The 24,836-nt window shown below is 53.4% G+C and overlaps 1 protein-coding gene across 6 annotated transcripts; it reads left to right on the forward strand.

Moving 5' to 3' along the window:
• Positions 1-1,262: 1,262 nt before the first annotated feature.
• Positions 1,263-20,912, forward strand: SH3TC2 (SH3 domain and tetratricopeptide repeats 2). 6 transcript variants are annotated; one of them, XM_005509446.3, is made up of 19 exons: positions 1,263-1,431; positions 3,244-3,473; positions 6,066-6,182; positions 7,346-7,450; positions 7,723-7,850; positions 8,828-8,933; positions 9,283-9,426; positions 9,523-9,724; positions 10,181-10,254; positions 11,023-11,218; positions 12,011-12,147; positions 13,099-13,140; positions 13,244-14,947; positions 15,053-15,233; positions 16,713-16,863; positions 18,206-18,328; positions 18,871-19,021; positions 19,704-19,900; positions 20,265-20,912. In XM_005509446.3, the coding sequence occupies exons 2-19, from the start codon at positions 3,374-3,376 to the stop codon at positions 20,454-20,456; spliced, it is 4,050 nt and encodes a 1,349-aa protein (XP_005509503.2). In that variant the 5' UTR covers positions 1,263-1,431; positions 3,244-3,373; the 3' UTR covers positions 20,457-20,912. The 6 variants fall into 6 exon arrangements, with proteins under 6 accessions (XP_005509503.2, XP_005509504.2, XP_021152862.2 ...); XM_005509447.3 differs by lacking the exon at positions 1,263-1,431 and adding an exon at positions 3,619-3,709 and having other exon boundaries at positions 3,246-3,473; XM_021297187.2 differs by lacking the exons at positions 1,263-1,431; positions 3,244-3,473 and adding an exon at positions 3,749-5,093.
• Positions 20,913-24,836: the final 3,924 nt, after the last annotated feature.

Below are 24,836 nucleotides of genomic sequence, written 5' to 3' on the forward strand. Positions count from 1 at the left end.
ACCCAGCCTTGGGCATGCAATGTATGAGTGGAGACACGTGGGGACAGATCCCTGTCCCCCCCACCCCAGCAGGCAGGCACTGGAGAGCAGCCTGAAGGGCTGAGGATCACAGGGGGGCATGGCAGGGGCAGGTGCTTATCACTGCTCTGAGCCCATTTGCAGAGGGCGAAAGCAAAAGCAAAGAGTGCAGGAATGAGGAAATGTCCCCGCTGGCCCCACTCACTTCTGCCAAAGTCCCCACTCTTGGCAAAGTCCCCACGGCTCCCCCGGCTCCAGTCGCTGCTTGGGCTGGGTGGGCTTTCAGAGGAGGGCAGGACAGCACTGCTCCACCTGACCTCAAAACAGGTCCCCCCCCCACCCCCCCCCATGTCAGAGATTCAAAAACAAGAAACAGGAGTTTGTTTGACCTGAAACAAAATGTTTCATCTTGTTTGTTTACTTTTTTCCCCGACTGAAGTCAGGTTTAGGCTGATTTCCTTTTTCTTTCAGGTTCATTTTTAAATAACAAAGTGAAAAGCAAGGAGGCTTCGTATTGAACCTGCCAAAGAATGGTCAACTTCTGAGCGCTCCCAGAAGGAAATGGGAATATTAGAAAAGCTCAATATTAACTCTTTCATTGTTTTCAAAAGAAAGAAAAAAAAAATCTCTGCTCGCCCTGTCAGTGGAGTTTAGCCGGAGTGCACAAATACCGCTGGGTCCACAGATCTCTTGTTCTGTGTGTCTGTATTTGCATTTTGTCAGAGCACAAGGGGGCTTCAGAGCCCGGCGTGCCCGGACCGTGGCGCAGGTAGAGCCGCTCCCTGGGCTTTGCTGTATCAGAGGCAGCCGGTGCACAGCGAGGACAGGAGGTCCCAAGCCCCGAGGACACAACACCGGGGCTGGGAGCAGGGGCAGGTGAGTCCGGGAGAGGCTGCTCATGCAAAGCAGCCGCTCGCAACAGGAGGGAGCTGTGGCCGGTACAGCCACGCTTGCGCTGAGCTCTGCTGATGCCGTACCCCTCGGCAGCCCCACTGGATCTTGTTTACCGCAGAGCCAGGGCGAAGGTGGTGCCTGGGTGTTTGTGCTTCCCCTGGGGAGCCGGCGATCTGCTGGTGTGCCGGGCTGTTTATAGCATAACTCCGGGTAACTCATTGACCTCCGCGCCGGCGGCTCTGCTGGGAAGCGGAGGTTCCCAAGATGATAAGCTGCTCTTGGAAGAAATTCCTTTCCCTGTGCGAGGGAGTGGCGGCGCTGGGCACGCTGGCCCGCCTTGCAAACACGTACACAGCCCTGTGCACACACACGGTGCGCACCGCGTCCCGGCGCCGGGAGCATTCCCCTGGGGGACGCGGCTTGGAGAGTTTGGAGCTTCATGGCCAAGAGTTCTCTGGGAGGAAAGCAGTGCTGGGGAGCAGAGCAAGGGGCCCCGTGCAGGCGTGTGCGGAGGAGCAGGTCAGTACAGCCGCTCGCACCTCTCTGCCATGCCGGGTCTCGCTGGGTGCTGGTCGCATGCCTGTGTCCTTCATCCTCAGCTGAGCAAACACAGCTGGGACGTGGCGGTTGCAGGCGGCTGGAGCAGTCCAGCACAGGGACACAGCTCAGTACATCCAGGTTGGGGCAGAGAGTTTGCATTTTCAGTCTCGGCTGTGAACTGGAGGCTCAGATGTGGTGGTGATGAACACACTGGGGAAGGACAGGTTTGGTTTGGGTCCTTTCTACCCAGGAACTGATGGGAGAAGGAAAGGAGAAAGCACAGCAGACACGTTGGGTTTAGGAGAGCGGATTTGGCCTCAGGGAAGGGTGCTGCTGTGTGGCAGCCCTGGAGGCTGACAGTATCCACAAAGCCATGTCCCCTAGACAAAGGGTGCCCAGGCAGGTGCCCTGCCTCCTGTTTTGTGCCCTGGGGAGGGAACCACAGCCAGCTGGTGAGCTGCAAAGGCTGCCCGGCTGGCATGGCTACAGCACAGAGGGAGCAGAGACCCTGGAGAGCTGGGACAGGCAGAGACCCCCAGCCAGCACAGCCTGAGACCCTCAGGAAACTGTTTCTGAACTTACTAGGGCTGGGCTTTTCCAGGGAGGGCAGGCTGAGGGCTTCAGCAGCAGCAATGGGGGCTCTCCAGGGGTGGTAAGCAGCAGGGTAGGCAGTGGAACTAGAGGCATTTGGGTTGCTGGCTAAAAGCAAAATTCAGATCAAACAGGAGGGTAGAGGGGTGGGTTTGGTCACTAAGTTATCTAGGTAAACTTAAAAGAAAAGAGAAATTTCAAAACTACTAAGAAGGATATTTTTCTTTAGAAAATGAAACATACCATCCAGTTGATTTAAAAAATATAATATGGGTAGAAGAATTTGATGTTAATTGGTGAGCAGGTATTGCTAAAACCAACAACATTCTGAGTGAAGCAAAAATCTTCGTCAGAAAACACCTGCCCTGTTCGAGTGCTGACCACTTTGACAGCATGGGCCCAAAACAGCACCATCTTTCATGCACAGATGTGCCTGACTCCATCACTGAAACTCAGGTTGTGTGCTTGGAGCACAGGCAGGCAGAAACCCGTGTCTGGATCTGAACTCCCCCTCCCATTCCTGCACCTTCAGAGCATCCCGAGGTCGACTGAGGGAGTTTTCTAAATGCGGAGCTTTCCAGGGCCAATGTGCAACAGGAACAGACAGTGTCCTTGCCACAGGGAGGGCAGCGCTGGCCTGTCCCAGCAGCTCACCTTCCTGCAGGTCCTGCAGCTGCACAGCTTGGCACGGGAAACATCAGCTTGACTTCAGCACACCAGGAGAGAGCTGCAGTGCTTTGCACCCCAGTGTCTGGGGCTGAAGTGACCTCAACATTTCAGCATCTGGTTTCTCCTGATGAGGACTAGAAATCCCCACTCTTTCAGCCTTCTTGGCTGGCAGGCTGGTGCCTGGCCAGCACTGCACAGGGGCGTCACTCAGTACAGCAGTCCCTGTTGAGCCTTTTGGTTTGACTTTGCTTTCGTTAGAAGTTTCCTAGCCAGCTCCATGAATCTGTCTGCTGAGAAATTACTCACTGGAGTAATTACTCACTACTCTGGAGAAGCTCAAGGCCCTGCCATGCATTGGAATGCAGCCTGGCTGCCTGGGAGAGCCAGCAATGCTCCTGAGCACACCACAGCAAACAGGTCACTGCTGTTGTGACAGTGGCATTGGCAGGCTGCCGAAGTAAAGACCCATCCCTGAAAAGACTTCCCTATTTGTGACTTCTCTCCCTAGACCTTTTGGGTTTTATTTTGCAGGGGCTGTGTTGCTCTTCCCCAGAGGTGCTCTGCGGATATCTGCCATCTGTAGCTCAGTGAGACAACACAGCTGGTCCTGAGTCCTGGTCCTGGAGGCTGGGGAAGGTCAGAGCATGTGAGCGAAGAGGGAATGAGGCTCGATCCTGAGCAGCCCAGGGGATCCCACGCAGCAGCCGAATCGGTCCCTCCTGCTGTTGGCATCTGGGGTTCAGACAGTTCGGATCTCAGAGGTGAGATGAACCCTACAAGCCCCGCAGGAGCACTCGGCTTCTGTGCTTGCAGAGAACTTGTCTGTGGCTTGCCTGGACATAGCTCTGCTCCGCTGAGGTTGGTGTGGAGCGGGCAGTGCTGCCACCTTCCATCGCTGTGAAACAGGGAGAGCGCCGGCTCGGACGGGCAGGAAGGTGGCCCAGGAACAGCTGCACAGACAGCCCTGGATGGAGGATGCTGATGGGTGTCCCCGCAGGTGAGGCAGGTGCCTGCCACGGTGTCAGGAACAGAGTTGCCTTTGGAGGTGTGGGGAGATCAGCACTGAAGGGCCCAGCTGGAAGCTCAGGCAGGCTCGTCTGACCACAGGGCTCCCCATGCCGCGGCGGGCAGGAGGAATGAGAGGAATGTGCCACGTGGGCTGGGTGACACGCTTCCAAAGGCAAGGGCGAGAGCGGAGCCAGGGCAATGGTGGGGCTGGCACAGGGGGGATGAGAGCATCAGGAATTCTGTGCCCAGCTCTGTGACCCCCAGCACAAGAAATACATGGATCTGTTAGAGAGGATCCAGAGGAGGGCCATGAAAATGATTGCAGGGCTGGAACCCCTCTCCTAGGAAGTAAAGCGGAGAAGATTCCAGGGAGACCTTATTTCAGCCTTCCATTACCTAAAGGGGCTTATAAGAAGGACGGAGAGAGGCGTTTTAGTAGGGCCTGTAGTGACAGGACGAGAGGCAATGGTTTTAAACTGAAAGAGTGTAGATTTAGATTAGACATTAGGAAGAAATTCTTTACTTTGACAGTGGTGAGGCACTGGAACAGGTTACCCAGAGAAGCTGTGGATGCCCCATCCATGGAAGGGTTCAAGGTCAGGTTGGATGGGGCTTTAAGCAACCTGGTCTAGTGGAAGGTGTTCCTGTCCGTGGCAGGGGAGTTGGAAAAAGGTCTTTTAAGGTCTCTTGGGAGACTTCAATTTACCAGATTTCTGCTGGAAATACAATACAGAGGAAATGGTCTTGGGGTTTCCTGGATTGTGCGGAAGACAAATTCCTGAGACAGCTGACCAGTGAGCCAACCAGGCAAGGTGCCCACTGGACCTGTTGTTTGTGAACAGAGGAGGACTTGTGGGTGATATGATGGTTGGAGAACACCTTGGGCAAAGTGATAATGAAATTAAAGAGTTTTCAGTTCTCACAAAAGGAAAAATTTCTTCATGGAAAGGGCTGTTGGGCATAGGAACAGGCTGCCCAGGGAAGTGGTGGAGTGACCATCCCTGGAGGTATTTAAAAGACACATAACTATGGCACTTTGGGATGTGGTTTAGTGGTAGACTTGGCAGTGTGAGGTTTCTGGTTGGACCTGATGATTTTAAAGGTCTCTTCTAGCCTAAATGGTGCTATGATTCTATGATTCTATCCCAAACCATTCCCTGACTCCATGCCCATCGCCCCCGCCTCGCCGGCAGCCGGTGCCGGTCAAAAGGCGCATTGTGCATTGACGCTGGGGCCGAGCCGCGGTGCCGGCCGGGCAGCGAGCAGCCGCTTGCCCCGCAGCACCTGCCAGCTCAGGGCTGGCGGTGTCGCTGGACACATGGGCTGCTGCCTGGGGACCCCCTGGCGCCAGGACCTGTCCCTGGGGTGCACAGGTAAGCTGCCTGTGGGGATGCCACAGCCCTGCCCTGTCCGAGCGGCGCTGTGAGAGCTGAGGCTGCAGAGCTCACCCCGCTGCTGGGGCTGCTGGGGAGACTGATGCTGAGCACTGGCTCACTTTGGTGGCTTGCCTGCATTTCCCAAGGTGGCCACTGCTGTCCCCTCCTCTTAATGGGTGCTTGCTGCATCGCTAGATTTGGGTGTGTGGGGGATGAGGCAGAACATTTTGGCCAGGGAGGGGAGAGGGTAATTTAGGGGATTGTTTTATTCCCATGCTGTTGGTTTTTCAGTGCCCGCCTTGCCACCCCGTCCTGCTGCCACCGCTGCCCAGGAGCACCCCAAGCATTGCAAGGCTTGCAGAGCCCTTGGAGTGCTGACAGCCCCCGACACGCGATTCCCGTCCTGGTGTGCAGGAATGAGCTAACGGGGCTGTGCTAACGGGCTGGAGGAGGGAGGTGGCTCAGGGCCAGGAGCTGTGGCCACGTGTCCCCCGGGAGAGCCGGTGCCAGCGGGTGCCAGGAGCACTTGAGCCCCGGCTGTTGGGACCGCAGCCCTGGGCAATGGGACCTGCGCTCGGCTCCGGGCTGGGGCTGTTTCCTGACCACTGTTACAAAATGCACCGGGGAGGTAAATGAGTCACTGGCATGACCGGGAACAACTCCCCACCAACAATTCCAATTGGTCTCTTGAAAATACTCTCAGTTCCCTTTCTGAGTCTGGCCCAAACAAAAATAAACACTGAATCGGTGAGTGCAGCAGGGAGTAAACCCATTTTTCCTCTCACCCAAGCGAGCCCTGGCCCCTGCCTGGCTCGAGACCCACCGGCATGCTTTGCCATGCTGCTGGCAGAGACAACAGGAGCAGTGTCCGACCTGCCACCTCCTTTGGCACATCAAATGGAGACCTCTCAGGCAGGGAGCATCCTGCAGGGGATCTGAACGCCTCTCCCCACCACCTGTCTTCCCCAGGCGAAGAGTGTGACTCCTGCTGCCCCCGCTCGCCTGTGCTCCTGCCGCGCTGGGACCTGCATCACGCCGCTGCCGAGTGCCAGGGAAGATGGTGTCGGGAGAAGACCATGGCATCAGGTACCTGTCCCCAGGGAAGGGGAACCAGCCCCTGCCCGCCAGGCCCTGCCAAACCCAGCAGAGCCCATCCGGGTCTGCCGGGAGCAGGGAGGAGAGGAGGGGAGGGAGGAGTGAAGCAAGCTGCAGGCAAGCCCAGCCCAGCCAGGAGCCAGTTTGGGTTTAACTCTGGCTCTGGCTCGTTTTGCTTCCCTATCTCCCTTTCTGCCATGTGTGCTGGATGAAGTCCTTTGTTAAGTGTATTCAAATCAGCTGTTGAGAAATGTAGAGCCTTTTGTTTCAAAGAAAAGCTCATAGTTTATGTGTCCAGCCTTGGGCCATTCTTTTCCACTGCTAACTATAACTAAGGATTATAATTCTGAGTGCAAATAACAGTTTATTTTACTGACTAGCAAAGCTGGCTCAATAAAAAGAACTGTAGAGTATAGTTATGGTCACAGAAGTGACTTAGAAAAGCTGCTGCGTGTTCCAGCTCCAGATCTCTGGGTACATGTTTGTCTTACAAATCCAATCTAATCACTGACAAAAACGGGGTTTTAATCTTGTTATCCCTCCACAGCCAATACAGCTGTGGAAGGGCAAGCTGGGTTTTTATGAGCCTCAGCTTTCATTAACATAATTACCAGCTGAAGTTTCAGTTCTCGAATCCTTTATAGCAATAGTTGACAATGTGTGAAGCATAGAGAATGCAGCTTGGATTTCAGATACCGACCAGAGCAGGCAGGGGAGAAAATCTCATTTTGACTGTCAAACTGATGAGCAAAGAGTTTTGCAAGTCCTTGGCTCTCCCGTGCTGGGGAAGTGCTCTTGCTCTGAGGTCTCCTCCAAAAACACCCTCTGTGCCATGGGGTCATGCTTCTTCCAGATCTGCTCTGCGAGGATCTGTCCCAAGAGCAAGGAGGAAAAGTCCCCTCACTTCAAAGTCACTCCAGCACTGGAAAGAAGCCAATCATCAAGGGGATCGGGTAGTTCGGACACACCAGTCCCATGGATCTTGCCTCCACCCTTGAGTATGATTGTAGAGTGATACCAGATTCGCACAGTCCCCAGCCAGATCTGCAGTGCAACCAAGGGGTTTGCTTTCAGGAGGCATGGTTAGGGACAACATCATAGACCTTTGCCACAAAATTTGACAGCAGCTTTTCTGTGTCTCCCCTCCTTGCTAGGTAAGGTTGGTGCATCAGAGCCAAGTGACCCCGCTACCAAGGCAGCAGAAAGTCCACCGGACACCCCCTCGGTGCTGCTGGCCGTCGAGGAGGGGTTTCCACCAGGTAGGATGCTGCCTTGGGCATCACCCAGGTTTCCAGTAGTTGAATGTAGCAAGATCTGGCACTGCAGCTAACCGAGCTCCTGTCGTCGCTTGAGTTTCTCATCTTGGCTCTGGGGCAGGATGACAGACTGCGTTTGTGTTGTTTGAGCATCACAACCGGGCGAGGGCTGGAGGCACTGGTGGGGCTGGCTACAGGGAGGTGGTGCGGTGGAGGCAGTGCTGTGTGGTGTGGAGCTCCTTCTCCCCATTAACCCTTCACATTTCCTTTTCAAGAGATTTCACTCTTCTTCTCCGTTGAAAGCCGCTCCTCCCGGTGCCTCAATTCCCAGCTCCAGGAAGCAGCCAGAAAGAAGCTGTGGGCCCTGGAGAGTGATGACAGAGATGTTTGTGCCCTGTTCAAGGTAGGAGCCCCAGCCTGGTAGGGCAGAGCATGTACTGGGAGGCTCCTGACGTGATGGGGTGTGTGATAGGACATCAAACCAGCCAAGAAAGAGAAGCTTCTCCAAGGATGCTGCTGCAGGGTGTGTTCCTGCACACAGGGACTCTGCTGGAGACCAGAATGATGGGGGAAATGAACTGGTAAGAGGCAGATACAAAGTTGAGCCTCGTGTCAGAACCCTCATACTGGAGTCTCTGAGCTGCCTGAGGGATCACACAGATAGCCCAGGGGTGAGTCTAAATAGCTGGCGTTTCACAGGGCTGGGATCACCAAAGCTGTACACCAGAACCAGGTTCCCAATGGAGGTGGCATCTTTGGACATGCACAGGGGTTCTCAGAGTATTTGCCTTCACATAGAAAAACCGCCATAGGTATAGGGACGTTTCTTGGACCGAACTCTCCTTCCCTGATGGTTTCTAAGGCCCTGGCTCCTCAGGGCTCCCTGCAGAACTTCCCAGAAGATGTGGAACAGTGCAGAGAGACCAGTGCCAGCAAGAGCGAAAGGAAAGCTGCTCCCTTGAGGCACAGCTGCTGCTTGTGGCCTCAGAGCTGCAGTTTGGAAGCTGTACCTGTCCTGACTGAACATTAACATGGCTGGTATGGTTCAGGTGTCTGGGTTTCAAAAGCACGGTGGTCCTGTTGTGCGCTACAGGGGAAAAGATTTGTAGGAGGAGGTGGAGCTTCTTTGCCCTCCCATTGCTGCACCATGGGGAGCTGGCATGGCAGGTGCTCCATCCCTCCTGGCTGAAGGACTCAGGTGGCTGAACCACCCTCCTGTTAACCCCACGCAACCCACTCACACACCTTCGGTCTCAACTATGCTCATAGATGAGTGCCTAGCCTCATTCCAGCGTCTAATATTACTCCCATGCTGAAAAGGATACCCCCTCTCAGAGTCCCAGGACCATCCCTTAATCTTGCTTTGTCTTCCAAGTGTAGGAGCTGTCAGCCAGGCTGGTCTGTATGCAAGCACAGGAGGATCGGTTCATCCTCACCTTCAAAACCCTAGAAGAAGTCTGGAAGTTTTCCACGTATTTGACTTTAGGTAATGTTTTCAAGGTATGGGAGATCTGAACAGTGCGATAAGTGGCTTTGGAGAAAGAATTATTTGACACCCAAAACTCAGTGACATAACAGGGTAGACGGATAAAGAATATGAGTTAGAAATCCTTGGTGTCCATCTGCAGATTTATGAAACCACTCTCTGCATCAGAGAGACCCAGGAAGGATGCCTTTTGGGTGATGCCTCTGTTGCATTTTGGGGATGGAGACCGAATTAGATGCTGTTGCCTCACAGCATGGTTACAGACGGCAGACTGGGAGACATCTGAAGAGCATGTCACCCCGCACAGTGAAGAGGGGTGCTAGCACTGCTTTCTCTCTTGCTTTCTTAGGGTATGTGGGCAGCTGTTTGGAGCAGCTTCTCTTTGACCAGGAGTACTGGCTAAACTGTGCTCTGATGGAGGACACAGAGGTCAGAGTTACTGTGGATGAAGATCGTCTGGCTGCCATATATATGGGTCTGCTCCTCCAGGAAGGTGAGGAGGGACTTCTCTAAAGCATCTCAGCAGGGCTGTGTTGTAGCTGTCTTGCACTGATGCCATTGACCTGGCCATGACTCCTTCTATCTGCAGGTAACTTTTTTTCCAGAGCAGTGCCCAGTGCCTGGCAGCCAGAGCAGGAGGGAGAGGAAGGTCTGCAGCTCTGCGAGAACACGCTGATCCATGTGAAGAGCATTGGAGATGAGTCCAAGTGGGAAGGAATGTCCTTACTGACAGGTCAACGAGGTCTGGTGCCTCTGTCAGCTCTGGAGCCAATAACTCAGCCATTTTACCAGTAAGTAGACTGGCCAATTACTAGTGATCAAGCCAAGATCCTTTCCAGATCCTGATGTATGAGCTAGCACCAAGCCTGGGGTGAGATACCCCGCCTGCCTCTGGCAATGGGAAAGAGTTACACAATGTCGTAAGGATATACATTATGCATAAAGACAACCACTGGAACCAGTTCAGGTCCTGTTAATGGGACAGAGCAAGGATATGCTTAAGTTATCATTCTTTTATGATATTGATTTAGGTCATACAGGAGATTATTTGTGATTTACAGGTGAATACCTGGGAGAAAAAACATAGCCCAAGACTTAGGCAATAGCAGTCCAGGTGGGGCCCCATAGCAGCTCCGGCACGCCGGGTGGACAGAACATCTGTCCTGCTCGTGTGAGACCATCCCTGGTGGTGGCCTGAGGACAGAACTGCTCAGAAAGGACCAGTGTGGTTCCCCTTTGCCTTGCAGGTGGTTCCTGAAGAATTATACTGTGAGTTTTGGCATCTCCCAGGAGATCAGTGGGACAACCTCTCAGCCAGTTGGTGAGCGATACCTGTAACGCAGCTGCCCTTCCCAGGGAAGGGCACGGCCCTTGCAAACCTGGGTTTGGCCACAAATGCAAAAGATCTATCTCTTGCTCTGACAATAACACTCCAATGCAAGGTGCTCTAAGGGAATGCTCTAACTCTCTTGAATGGAAAACAGAGCTTGAAAATTGCATGTTCTTAAAAGGGTGATTTGAAGAACACAGGGTACAGAAGGCTGCTGGTGGCATCCCTCTGCCACTAGGTTTTTCTGTTCTGCTGCAATTTTATCTCTCCTTTAATTCTTTCGGGACTGAAGTTTTAAATAATTAGGCTTCATTGTGCCCCCCATTCACCAATTAGCCTCAGGCCATTCCCATCCGAACATGGGCACTGTTCAGAGCTTGCTGGCCACGGGAGGTCACTGCAGGTGTGAATTTGGTGTGTAGTGTGATGGACGCTTGTGCCATTAAAGATTTCACTCCTGGCAGAGAGTTGAGACAGCACAGCCTCTGTGAAGCCCCATGTTCCCAGACACCTTCCATACTGCAGCTCTCAGAGGTTTCAGTCTTTGGCTGCATGGCGCTTATCCCAGCCTCTTGTGTATTTCATTATAATCCTCTTCTCAAGAAGAAGCTGCAGTCCAAGAGCACAATAAGTTTTAGGAGACAGAGAGGCAGCCTTCTCAAGCTGAAATCATGGTCCCTCCTTGACCAAGTCTTTCCAGCGAGGAAGCTTTAACAGTGGCCTCACACTTAAATGCCCTTGTTTGCCTTGGTTTCCCAGTCAAAGGCAGATGCACAGCCACAGAGGACCACCGAGGAGCAGCATGGGATGAACTGAGTTTCTCCAAAGGGGACAGCATAGAAGTCATCGGCTTCCTCATTCCAGGACTCCCGTGGTTTGTGGGCAAATCCCTCAGCAGTGGGACCATCGGCTTTGTCTCTACCCAATACATAAATCCCGAGGCTTGTGAACCTCTGTAAGTTTAATGCTACTATCTAGATTAATTTAAACTCAGAAGGAAAGGGATACTCCAAGTATCAACTCAAGACTATGTGAGAGTCCAGAGCAAGTAATTTGCTTTGCAAGGCCTTCATAGAGGATCCATTTGGGGTCTATCCAGAAGCACTGGCCAGGCTCTGCTGCCAACAGGCTGCAGGAATCTCTGCCCAGATGAAGCAATCATATTCCACTTGCCACAGGTGATTGTTGGAGAGTAACAGATCTGGCCCTGGGCTAGACCTGGCTTTGTGTTAAGGCAGCCCAGGACATCTGTGTACCGGACAACCTGGCTTCAGAGTTTCGCCTGGAAATGTTCTTGACTTTGTAGCTTTGTCTGAAGGGCTGTGAGCCTGGCAAGGGTGTGGAGAGTGATCACTGCTGAGGCTTCTCCTCCAAGAGTGCGGGGGGGATGAGGTCTTAACCTGTTGCTAGGTCTGTTGGGCTTTTCTGAGTCAGGCTCACTCAAGGTAAGCCTTAGGCACTTTTCTCTGACACTACAGAGAACAGAGAGGAGATCAGATGAGTTCCTGGCCTCAGAGAGGGCTTCTGGAGACAAAAATGACCACGAGGTCCCTCCCTCTGGCACCCTCCCTGGAGAGGCTGGATTTGAGAGCCCTAATGGGGAAGGTGTCCGGACTCTTGTATTCATCTGCAGAACTTTTCTACTGGGAGGAAGAGGAAGGATGGGAAAAGCCATCCCACAGGACAGCTGTAGTGTCAGAGGATAGGGACACACTGACTGTTTCCCATGATGTCTGTCTCAACCTAGGGGAAAGGGCTCAGTGTTTCTGAGCGAAGAAGAAAAGGCCCCACTCCTGCGCATCCCCTGCAATGGTGGCGAGCAGCACGTCACTACCCTCCTCGGTGACCTGGCACGCACTGACATCACCTCTGTGTACCGCCTGGGTGAGCTTCCCCGCTCCTGATGTGCCCAGCCCCATGGCTCCCCACAGGCAGCAATGCTGCATGGTGTCTAAAGAGCTCCATGCTCAGGGCTTTGCGGGGGACACGACCTCCATGCCCTCTGCTCAGCCTGGTTGTGAAGGCTGTAGATACCCTCAAGGGATGGACCATGCCACACTGCAGTTTGCAGGGGTCTTCTCTGCTTCCAGAGCAGCTCCTCAGCTGTGGTTCACCCTGGCAGATGCTGCTCTTGACTGCTCATGGCTGTAGGTTCCTGCCTACAGCAGGTGCCCTGCTGCTGTCTGACCTTTGGGTGTATATGGAGTGGGATACACAGCTAAAGTGGCAGGTGACATCATCTCCATGCCCACAGCAGGAGCCAGGAGGGCGGGATTGCTGGGTGCACTTTTGAGGTTCTCTATTCTTGCTGTGTGGTTTTGGTCCACAGCTAATTATCTCAGTTTCTTGCTTTCTCACTACCCAGAAACACAATGTGGCCATGCAGGCCTGAGCCTGCGATCTCCTGGGGTTCAGGAAACTGCCCAGACCAGCCAGTTCAGGTGCAGTGAGCCCAGGGTACAGCTTGTCAGATATATTCGCATATCTGAAACCTCTGAATATGCACAAAAAGGCTCTTAAAAGAGGCAGATACGGTAAAATCCACTTGTGAAAAATAAGACCTGCTTGTTCCCAAGTAACTATACTCGTGCTCACCTCACCACCAACTAAAAGCTGTTCTTCGTGGTCTAAGCTGGAGCCAAGCACCAGCAGACAGAGGGGTAGAAACTGCAGCTGCATGTGGTGCCTGCAGCCAGAAGTGATCCTGGTCTCCCACATCAGGTCTAGGCTTTAGCAGAGCAGCAGCAGATCTCAATAAGATTTGAGCACTGTGTCTGCACATTAACAATGAACATGGCTTTGGGCTTTTTGTTTTCTATTTGTCTCTTTGTGTAGATGGTTTCGAACCCACAGCCATGCTCCCAAAGGTGCCATCAGGTGAGTATGTGGAGGGAACAGAATGGGATGCTTTTATGATGACTTCTGAGGGTGAATTTTGACATGACAAAACATCCCACTATGGTTTTCCTGTCCTTTCCAGGGGCTGTTCTCCGTGGCTGTAAAGATATCCAGCTGCTCCAGTCTTGGGAGGAAATAAATGATGTGGTTACGACCAGCACCTCCGAGCTGTCTAGCCCAGGGAGTGAATCCGTCCCTCCTATGTTGGAAGATTTTCTCCTGGAGAAGCTGGATGATTTTGATGATCCCAAGTTCTTTATTGACCTGAATGCTGGACACATGGAAGATGCTGATGTCTTTGACCCCATATTGACCTTCCTTAACCAAGAGAGTTATGTGCCCAGTTTTCAAAGCCTCTATGATCTCAGTTTTTCCTTTCTCAATTCCACTTTTTATGGTTTCTCTGACGAGGATGAACTGGTCTTGTACCTTGAGACATCCAGGAACTGGGCCAAGAGGACTCATTCAGTTTGGGCTCATGTCAGGCTCTGTTTCCTCTTGGGTAAGCTCTGCATCAAAAAGGTAAAGTTATCCCAGGCCCGAGTCTACTTTGAGGAAGCCATGAGCGCCCTGGACAGGGGTTTTGGGGACCTGCCCCTACTGGCTGCGCTACACGTGAACCTGGCCTCCATCTACTTGAAACAGAACATGAAACACAAATTCTCCTCCCTGCTGGGAAAAACAGTGGCCTTGCTTGTCTGCTTGCCCGGCCACTCCTTCAGCTCTGAGAACGAGCTGGAAGTCATGATGTACGTCCTGAGGGAAGCCATTGCTGTGGGTAATGTGCCCTTGGAGGCACGGGTCTGCTTCCTTATTGTCAAGCTCTTCCTACAACTGGGCAAAAATGATGAAGTGCTGCCCTTTACCGAGCATCTTCAATGTCTCAGCACCACTTTACTCAGCCCGGACGCTACTTCTGTGCCGCTGGATGCCACCCCCATCTTGAGCTACCTGTATGACAAGAAGTACTTGCCAAATATCGCACTGGCCTCTGCCAGGTTGTTTGTTCCCAGTGGCATCAAGGGGGCACCAACACCCATTTGGAGAGCTGGCTTCATTCTCCAAAATGCTTCCAAGCTCTTGGGAAACCAACTGGAGAGGAGCAGCATCCCAGCACTGGCTTGTTTCTACCTCAAGCAAGCACTGCATTTCTCCTGTGAGAGGAGAGCTGTGCCCATCCAGAGGACACTGTGTGCCATCTTGTCCAGGATGTACCTCCAGCATGGAGCGTTGGACGGGGCAGTTTGTTACGCAGCCACGGCAGTAACCCTCAGCAGACTCATGGGCGAGGAGGAGGCTTTTGCGTCTTCCCTGTCTTTGGGGTGGATGTATCTCCTGCACAGGCAGCCAGGCCCAGCTGCAGACATCATGTGGCAGCTCTTGCGCTCTCTGCACAGGACAGACGGCGTGACCCAGGGTGGAGCCGTGCACAACCTCCTGGCCATTGCCCTCAGAGGAGAAGGGCAGGTGCAAAAGGCTGCAGAGCACTACCTCCTGGCCCTGCACAAAGCCAAGGAGACCGGGAACAAGAGGAACCAGGCTATTGCCCTGGCTAACCTGGGGCAGCTGAGCCTCTCACATGGGGCAAACCAGCTGTCTGAGCTCTACCTGCTCCAGTCGGCTCAGCTCTACGCTGAGCTCCAGGGAAGCGAAGACCTGGAGATGGAGTTGGTGCAGGTGCTGCTGTGGCTAGCACAGGCCATGGTGAACAGGCAGAGGATGGAAGATGGCAAACTCTGTTATGAACTGGCATTGGTTTTTGCCCTGAAGTGGCATAACATGAGGAGTGAGTACAGCTTTGCGAGGGCAGCGTTCACCTCTGAGCAGCACCCTGTTGGGTCCCTAACACGATCCCCTGACCTGTCCTTTTTCCCTTCCCTGTACCATGCAGGTCAGCTTCACATCACTGAGTCTCTCTGCCATTTCTACAGCAAAGTGTCCCCCGATCTCCAGGCCTGCATCACCTACCACGAGCACTGGGTATCTTTGACACAACAGCTGCAGGACAGGGAGCTGGAGGGCAATGTTCGGCAGACCCTCAGCCAGCTCTACCAGGCTTTGGGCACATCTGAGTAAGTCCTGTCTGTGGCTGTTAGATGCTGTTAGTGTGGGGTCCCTGCCCACCCAGAGCAAGAGCAGGGGTTTTCCTGGGGTGCCCCTAGAGAGACAGCAGCTCTAGCTGCCCCACAGGCGGGCTGCTGGTTAATGCTGAGATTAACGAGTTTCGTGGTGCGAAGGGGAGCAGTTCAATGTCAACCGGAGCACCGTGACAGCTGGGCAAACCCTGGGCTGTTAGTTGGGACAGAACTGGGGTCTGGCCCAATACAGTTTTCCAGAGGGACATTCAGCCTTGATTGGAGGGGACCCAATGACAGGGAATTTGTCACTTCCTTTGGAGGCTTATTGCAGTGATTAATCACCATTCACCAGTAAAAATAGGTTCCTTATCTCTTATTTGAATAACTCTGGCTTCAGCCTCCAGCTGCTGAGTCTGCCCTTCCTATCTCTGCTGGAATATTTTCCCCACGGAGGTACTTAAGACCCTGTATCAGCTCACCTTTCAGTCTCCCGCTTGACACATGCAAGTGTCTGATTAGTTTAGGCAGGAGGGGAAAGGAAGAGACCTGGACAGACCACAGATCTTTTTCAGTTTTTGAAAGCAAATGTGTTAAATAGTGGAGAGCTAGAGCCCGTGTCCCAGAAGGACAAATTGGGAGTGGCTGTCATTAACTGGGACCTTAACCTTCCCATGCTAGGTCACAGTGAGTTCAGAGGGAAGGTATTTAGGAAGCAGATGCCTGTCATGTGAACGGTGCTATTTAAGACCACAACGCACCCCATTCCCTGGACACGAAGGACAGCTGGAGCCCAGCTGCCAGCAGGCGAGACACCAAGCAAGCAAACATGCCCTGGGCACTGCCCGGCGCTCCCTTTACCACAGCTGGCACGTCCAACCCACTGGCTCACCCTGCTGCTTGTCCCTTTGGACTCTTGGGGGGTTTCAAGCCTTCCAGGGGCTTGAAAAGGGGCTATAAGGTCTTGTACATGTGCCCATGGATATGCTTCTTTGGCTGCACTGAGGGACGAGCAATAAGCAGATGTGGTTTTGGGTGTCAGATGCTGTCTGGAAAACAAGGTGTCCCTGCCTATGCTCCTCTGTGTAGCTGGGAGTGACTTTGGGGCTTAGTGTAGGGGGGAAAACAGGGTTTGCAGGTGACCTGGACAAAACCCTCTTTATCAGCTGGAAGCAGCAGTGGTGGGGAGCAGCCCCTTGGGGAGCGGGCTGCCTTGGGGCTGTGCTTAGTACTGGAGTCCCCGGCTGATCTAAGGTTACCAGACAATACACACACGTGCACTAAAGCACAGAGTCTTTGACGATTTTACCAGGACACACTACTCAGAGATGTGGCTGCCCATTTGTCTGTAACCTTTGGCAACTGTATGAGAAGACAGGATCGCCGATGGGGAGGTGTCGTGGGAGCTTTGCAGCTGGTTGCTGGGGGTGTCCTGTAGTTTCCCTGCAATGGCTTTTTGCCTCTTCACCATCACAGGGCATTGAGACTGTCCCTGGAGTGCACCAAACAGAGTCTAAGGATCTTCATTGACCTGGAGGAGACTGTGAAAGCAGCGGAGGCCTGGCTGCAGGCAGGCAGGCTCTACTACCTCCTGCAGGAAGATGAGCTGGTGGAAATGTACTTTCAGGTATGGACAGGTGGCTGGAGTGGTCCCATTCTCACCCTGTTTAGCTGCATCCCCATCCCAGCTGTGTGGCTTGGTAGGAGCCTTTTGGGGATGGCAAACTTGGAAGAGAAAGTTCTTACGAACAGTGTAAACCTGCTGCTGGAAGGAGGGGCTGTTGCCTTACACTCATGCATTATCTGGCACTAAATTTCCTATCTTCCCATCCACATGCTGGCTTTAGAGAATTCTTGGGTGAAAGTAAGTGAATTTATTGAGTAAGAAAGTGCTGTAGGAGTGCCAAAGGAAGCTGGAGGTACCAGGTGACTGGTTCCCATTACACATAGATAAGGGGTAAGGTGCCAGGAAAGTGCTTGGAGACTTCTTGGAGTAGAATACTAGTGGCTTCTTTCCATCTCTATCACTATTTTATCAGCTGAGCTGCAAAGAGGAAGAGCAGCTCATAAAATCCTAGGTCTCCCTCATTCAGGGAGCAGCTTCTGTTAAAAGATGGGAAATTCTTTGTCGTGCCCGGAGCGAGCAGAGCAGAGGCTGGTTAGGTTTGGTGGGGTTTGCACTGAGCTGGACTATCCAGCAAAGCACCAGCCTGGACACGTGTAGATGATGTTTTGGGTCTTTACCCTGTTAGCCCAGCAGCACTTCTGAACTGGTGGGGCTGGGTGACTGAGGCACATGGTGTTGGGAACGAGGACAGAAGCCTTTCCCATCAGCCACACCAGCCTGCCCCTAAATCAGGTTGTCTCACGTTTTCAGCAGGGGCTAAAGGAGGGGTGGCTTTCCATTAAGGAGGGTCAGTTGACGTCAGATCTCAACGGGGCATGTCTGAGTCCCTGAGGGGCCACTTCCCGGGAGAGGTCACCAGCAATGACAAATTGTCACGGGATAGGAACAACCTGTTCTGGCTGGAAGGTGGCACCAAGGCCAAGCGCATATTTGGCACAAATAACAGTTCTTCCCAGAAGTCAGCATACCTGCCCTCCCTCCTGCGGGCTCTGCCCTTTCTCTGTCCCTCTCGTCAATCTTCACGTTGGCTCCATCACACCAGTGACAGACCAGGGCCAGGACAGCTCTGCTGTCCCAGCTCTGATGCTGTTGGATATCCCAGCTGATCAGCTTGTCGCACTGACCTGCACAGGGACGGGTTATCTGGCTTCTGGCTCCATCATCACACACATCACTTGCAAATGCAGCCCAACAGCCCCACACACCTTCTGGCCAACCTGCTTCCAATGCTGTTTGGAGTGCTGGGGCTCATGTTGATGATGACTTGGTTTTATTTAATCACACCAATGTCTATGTGCAAATGTCTCTTTCCAAGTCTTACTCCAGTTCCTTTTCCTCCTAGGCAGCCATTCAGACTGCTCTGAAATCCGAGAACTTCTCCTTGGCCATGGATCTTTATGAAAAAGCAGGTGATACCTTTTTTAGTGGCAGCCGAAACAGGGATCGAGCGGTGGAGTTTTATAGGGTACTGTTCCCTCCCAGCGTTTCTGTTCTGGTGTTCTCACGAGGCGATGGCCATGGGGAGCTTTGCCCCAGGGCTGGCTGCAGCACCGCATGGCCAGACTGGAGGGACAGTGGGTGGAGAGGGATGAGCTGGTTCTGAGTGTGCCAGACTGCAAACATCACTGCAGGGGGAAGCCTGGAGCACAGATATATTTTGCAATGGCTGCAGCTCACCCCAGAGATTATTTGGGAGGTGGGAACAGGGTCCTTACTTTACAAGTCCTGGCAGGGTTAGGTGTGAGCTGGTAGCTCCTGGGGACATGCTCAGAGTCAGAATTTCAGGCACCTAAGGAAGGGCAAAGATGTGGGACTCAGGTTTTGAGAACCACACCCTGGGATTTGAAACTCATTTTCAGGGGAAAGAAGGGGCTAGAACTTGAACCTGAACATCTGCCTGCCAGGCCAAACCCTCGGTTCATCTCCTGCTGCTCTGTCACCCCTCTGTGGGCAGCGCTGTACCGATACCTCCAGGAACAGCTTGGACTCACTCTTCTCTCTCCTCAGGGAGGTGCTGTGCCCTTGGCCAGGAAACTAAAGGCCACTAAAACAGAGCTACGGCTGTTCAATAAGCTGGCAGAGCTGCAGATCGGGCTGCAGGGCTATGAGAAGGCACTGGAGTTTGCCACGCTGGCAGCCAGGCTGAGCATCAGGGTCGGTGAGTGCTGCACACCCGCAGGATACCCGGAGTTAAGGGCTCCTGAGGATGGGGTTGCCTTTTGGGATGAGAACAGTGTGCCTCTGAAAGGGGGATTGCCTGCTTTTGTAAGACTGATGGACCTGTTCTTATCCTAAGTGGTAACATCTTTTTAAGGCCGCTTCTCTTTTGGAGCTGCAGGACGGCCACGGGGGACTGCTGTGACATGGCGGTGGGGGGACTGCTGTGACATGGCGGTGGGGGGACTGCTGTGACATGGCGGTGGGGGGACTGGCTGAGCAGACGGTGGTTGCTACACCAGGGCACGGGAAGTCTGACAAAGGCACAGGACTAAACAGTTCCTCTCTACCCTGGCTCTTCTGATAAACTCATCCCTTCCCATTATACAAATAGTTTGAATGGGCAAAATGCCAGCATAAACGTCTGAGACAGAACTAATCTTGTAACAGCCCTTTGCAGCACCCAAGAGATCCCCTGATTGAGTGACATACTCCCAGGCAATCTATCCAGCCTTGGTATCAGGAACCCTGCCAATGGCTGTTTTCTCTGAACGCAGTGTCTCCTTATGAAGACGTCCGTGCCCCCAGGCTGAGCCAATGCATCCCCACACAGCTCAGCTTGCCGGGCTGGAGATGTATTGTGAGCACACTGCAGGCTGACTCTATCAGCAACTCTTTTCCAGGAGATCAATTGCAAGAGCTGGTTGCATTCCACCGCCTGGCCACAGTCTACTATTTTCTGCACATGTACGAGATGGCAGAAGATTGCTACCTGAAGACACTTGCCTTGCGTCCCAACATGCTGCAGTGCTCTGGAGAGGCCCTGTACTATTGCAAGGTCTATTGCCACCTTGGCAACCTGACCCTGCATAAACTGAAGGTAGGAAACCTTTCCATGGTGGTGTGTTGAGAACTCTGGTCTTTACAGAGAGCTGGAGGTAGAGTGTTGATCACATATGCTGGCAGAGCAGCCACACGTGTAGACAGCTGCATCCTGTGACTCTCCATCCTATCCACAGCTTCAGAGTAAATGCACATGATGCTGGCACAACCAGGTTTTGAAGGGGGAAAGACAATTTGGAAGGAAGTGCTGGCACTTGGCTGCAGCTATACAGAACCCATTTCAATGAAGTCAGGCGTCATGGGGTTCTGCCTGGAACCACCAGCCTCTCCTCCAGCTCCCTTGTACCCTGTGACCTTCAATTAAACCAGTTCCTAACGCCTGCCCTGTCCTTTATGGTTAGGATGAACAGGATGCAGCAGCCTACTTCCTCCTGGCCCTCGCTGCAGCAACCGAGCTGGGAGACCAGGACCTGCAAGGCATCATTCGCACCAAGCTGGGTGACATCCCCGGTGCCCTGCGGGGGACCGAGAGCACACCGGGCTGTGCCACGTACCGGCCCAGATGGTTGAGCGAAGGCGGCCACATCGTCTGACCAACCCATCACTCCAGGGACTCCAGTCCAAGGTGTCAAGCAGCATCGTGCCGTGCCGCTGGTACAAGTCCATGTGCTTTCCAGGACAAGTGGCCCAGAAGAGGTCCCTGCGCCACATCCTAAGGAGCTGTCAGCACTCGGTCTTCTTGTCCCTGACAGGCAAGGGACCAAGAACTGGGGCCCTTCCCTCATTTTTGGGGAGCAGGGCTGTGCATTGCAGTCCAGGTCACACATCGAGGCTGGGAATCTGGCAGAATGAGGCCCCGGCAGTGGTGTTGGGGTGTGCAGTGCAGCAGGGCTGAGTGACAGACTGCGGTTCCCTGCCTGGGACAGCAGCAGGAGAGCGCTGCCAAGTGCCTGCCCATCCCCCCCAGCTGCCCCGCACACCTCAGGTCCTATGGGGCAGCTCAGCTCCAACCAAGTGTGTTTTAACTTGAATAGCAACTTCTTTATTTATTCCTGTCTGGTTTCCGTCCTGTCTGCTCTGCGGAGGTCAGTGACCCATTCTTCTGCAGAGCCTGGGGCTTCTTTGGTACAAAGCCCCACCAAGGCAGAATTAGGCAAAGGAGGAGAAACTAAAAGGGCTGGTCAAGCCTCGCCTGGGGACAAGCCCATGAGCCCACTCTCACTGCAGCCCTGCTGCTCAGCCTCAGCTCTGGATTGAGGCAGCTGTGTTGGCCTCTCCTGCCCCACAGCCCATGGCACTTTCAGCATCTAAAGCATGAGCATGCTGTGGGTCCTGCATGGGGAAAGAGCCATCAGCCCTGACCCATCCCAGGCTTTGCAGCCCAGCACTCTCCCCAGCCCCTGTTCTCCAGGCTGCGGAGCCCGAAGGACGTAGGTGCACAGGGAGCAGACGGTGAGGCTGGACCCGCTGCCCCTGGCACGCACCCAGCCCTGGGCAGGGGTGCTGGTGAGGCGCATGGGGACTTCTGGCGGGGAGAGGCAGCTGCACTGCCTTTGCATGGGCCATTGGCAGCACAGGGAGAAGCTGGCCGCCTGGCAGGCAGCAAGGTGCCTTCAGGTAGCCTGAGCTACATGGCTGGAGGCGAAGCAAAAGCTCCTTTGCGGAGCAAGCCAGGGCAGCAGGAGGCACCAAGGATGCTTGTCCTGGGGCTGCTGCTGGCACTGGGAGAAACACAGAGCTCCTCCACAGCCCAGCTCACCACCAGGGAGCAATAAATGCCCACATTTGCAGCCTCAGGCAGGCGAGTGCTGCTTCCCAGCTAACACCAACCTCAGGTTTCAGTTTGGGCTGGTGCAGAGGGAAGAATTAGCAGTTTTTCCAGCTCATCTCTTTGCTTTGACAACCAGTGGCCAGACACCCAGCTAGGGCTTCACAGGGAGACCCTGTTCCAAGTCCTTCCACCTCCCTGACGCGCTCCAGTGCTTAGAAATGCTAAATGCAGCACATTTGTTTCCTCGCTGCTCTTTGCAAACGCTGAGTTCATTTTACCCTTCTAATCCCTGCGAGGCATCCATCATTGGGGCAATGAATAGTTTACTGCTTGTTTACTGAGCATTCCTGCAATGCCATTAGGGGAGACTCAACCCTGAACTCAGAGGAGGTAAATCTTAATCCCATTTGAAATATAGCAAGCTTGGGGGAGAACTCGTCCCCAGAACACCCCTGCCTCATTGTTCAGGGCTGCCAGTTCTCAGTCCAGGTGGCTGGTGCTCGCTGTGCTAGGGCAGGATCTTTTCAGCAGTTTTTCAGGTCAGTTCCCCTTTTTATTTTCATACATGAGGAAAAACACCATCTCACATCTTCGTACCTGAAAGCAGGTTGACAACTGTATGTCAGGCTGTTGAGGGGAGGGGAGAGAGGCTTCGATTGCTCTGGAAGACCTGCAGGTCTTCATGGTGTAGAAATGCCCTGCCCTGGCACCAAGACATCTCTCCAGCCATCCCCAGCCCCTCACTCAGGCATGCTGCCCAGCCCCACGGTAACGTACCTGCAGCGGCTGCTGCTCCTGGTCTGGTCCCCAGCAGTTCCCTTTGGGTCCCTGGGATGAGGTCCGAGGCCACCATGAGGCTGCTGCCCAGCCGTCCCAGCAAGGCTTCTGCTACCACTGTGCGGCTGGTCAGGCTCTGCATCTGAGGGCTGGGACATGGGTGATTGTGCCTCTGCCTGTGGGAGAGCCCCCAGACCCACACCACTGGCCAGTGGCTGTTGTGGCTCTTGTCAAAGCTAAGCCCAGTAGAGGGTGAATCATGCAGAGAGCATCCCTGCTAAAATACCCCTTCCAGTGCCAAAACACAAAGCCGTTCCGCCTAGCATCAGTGAGAAAAAATGGGCTTTGTTTAAACCTAGAGGGTCAGTGTCTCAGCTGGTCTAAATCAGCTAAGCTTCCTGAAGTCAGAGGTGTTCTGATTTGCAGGGTCTGTGGGTCTGGCTCATAGTTCTTGACCAAATGTGTCCTCTTTAAATCACAGCAAACAAGTTAGTGGCGCCCGGAAGGGGGGAAGAGACGTACTCCTTGGGAATGTCCCATGAAACATCATTGCCCCACTCCCTCTTCCACCCACCCACTCCCACATGCTGTGACAAAGCTCGCCTGTTTTCCTGGCCAGGGCTGATTAAACTCCATAATAATATCGGGAAATAGAATGAAACTTGGAGCAGTCAGTTGTATGAACCACCTCCTGGGCCTGCGCCCGAAGCGGGGTGAGGATACCAAGTACCTCCAGCTGCCAGTGCGGTTCTGTGGGCAAATGTGCTTCAGGGACTTTGTGCTAGAGGAAGTCACCAGGTGATAGCTCAGGTTTGGGGGCAGCCAGGCTGGGGATTATCACCCTCCATCCCTTACCAGATGGAGGAGATATTGTCCATCATTCCCAGGTCACGGTGACCTGGAGCTCTCTGTCTTTTAGACACATCGGGAGGCACCTGTGTGTGTCTGTAGTGAGGGAGCACAGGGACCATGTAAAGAGCACACACTCAACGTTCTGCAGGGTGCAGAGCCTGGCCAGAGCTGTGATATTGCTCCAAGAGGAGGCTGGAAGAGCAGGACTGTAGAAACACAGGAAGTATTTATCCTACAGTAGGCACAGGCCACCGGTGTCCAGCCTCCTTCACCAGCACTGATGTCAGCCCAAACAGACGGAGGAAGAAATAGGGGAAAGGGAACGGATGGATCAAGTCTCCTCTTACATCAGGTGTTGTCATCTTGCTGTGGCTCATGACTTAGTTCTGAGCCGCATGTGACTGTCTGCTCCATGCTGAGTCCCAGGAGTTTTCCTTCCTTCGATTCTTGGCCAGCCAGGCTGGAAATAGGACTGGTGGGGACCACGCGCAGCCACACGTGTCTTCAAACACCTGCTAAAAGCAGCACCCTCCTCTCCATAACTTCCAGAGGGTGAAGGGTGCTGTGGGAACCTCCTCGCTTTGGCTCCGGTGCTTCTACGTGCCAGCATCTGGACCTGGTGCCAACCCGTCCTGCTCCAATAGTTCACCAGTGCAACCTTCTGGGCACCAGTACTACCAGTCCTGACGTGAGCCCGCCTAAGAGCCAACGCTGGCACTCTGACCCCATTTTTGTTTAATGCCTCAGGGCACCATTTAAGGACTAGAATAAAGAGGGACTGGATTTCTTTAACATATGCTCATTCTTGGTCAGTGGAAATACCATGACAAGAATAATTCTTGCATCACCTTAGCTCTGGTGTGAGCCTCCCAAGGCATTAGGAAAAAGGAAGCACTGATAACTGTAAATAGAGATACGGACAGAAGTGTAGAGATTGCTAGATTTATTTGGGTTTACATGAAAACTACTCTTTCCTGCAGAAATGTAACACCCAATAATAATAATTATTATCAACAGACATCTTTCATCATTCCTTCAATGTACAGTGCTGCAAATCTTCACTGGGTCTGTGCTGGACAGAGGTTGGGCTGGATGGAGAGACCTTCTGCACCACACAGCTCCAACCCAGCCTTTTTCCTCTCCGTGCCTCAGATCCCATGGGTTAAACAAGGGATAGAAACCATCTGTAAGTACCACTGAAGCTTGGCAGTTGGGCAGGGAAGGTGCATGCTGCTTGGGAGGGAAATCTGAATTTTGGTTGTGTGCTGCACAGAGCCAGGGTGTGGATGAGAGCCACCTGTCCCATCCCAAACACCTGAACCTGGGCATCCCCTTAACCAGAGGAATCAGCCACAGCTGATGCTGCTGCATCACCCCTGCTAAAAGCACAAATAGCTCTGCAGAGCTGCTCTGGAGCTTAATGCTCAGGTTTTGTATCTGAATCTATGGATGTCACATCATTTATCCACCTCTGTCAAGCCTGGATTTTGGCAGACGCTGGTCTCCAGAACAGCCTGCCTCTGCTGCAGGCTCCTCGTTGCTGTGGGGATCAGAGGGTCTGAGGCAGAGGTAA

This window comes from Columba livia, chromosome 14 (assembly GCF_036013475.1).
Source record: "Columba livia isolate bColLiv1 breed racing homer chromosome 14, bColLiv1.pat.W.v2, whole genome shotgun sequence".
NCBI classification, from domain to species: Eukaryota; Metazoa; Chordata; class Aves; order Columbiformes; family Columbidae; genus Columba; species Columba livia.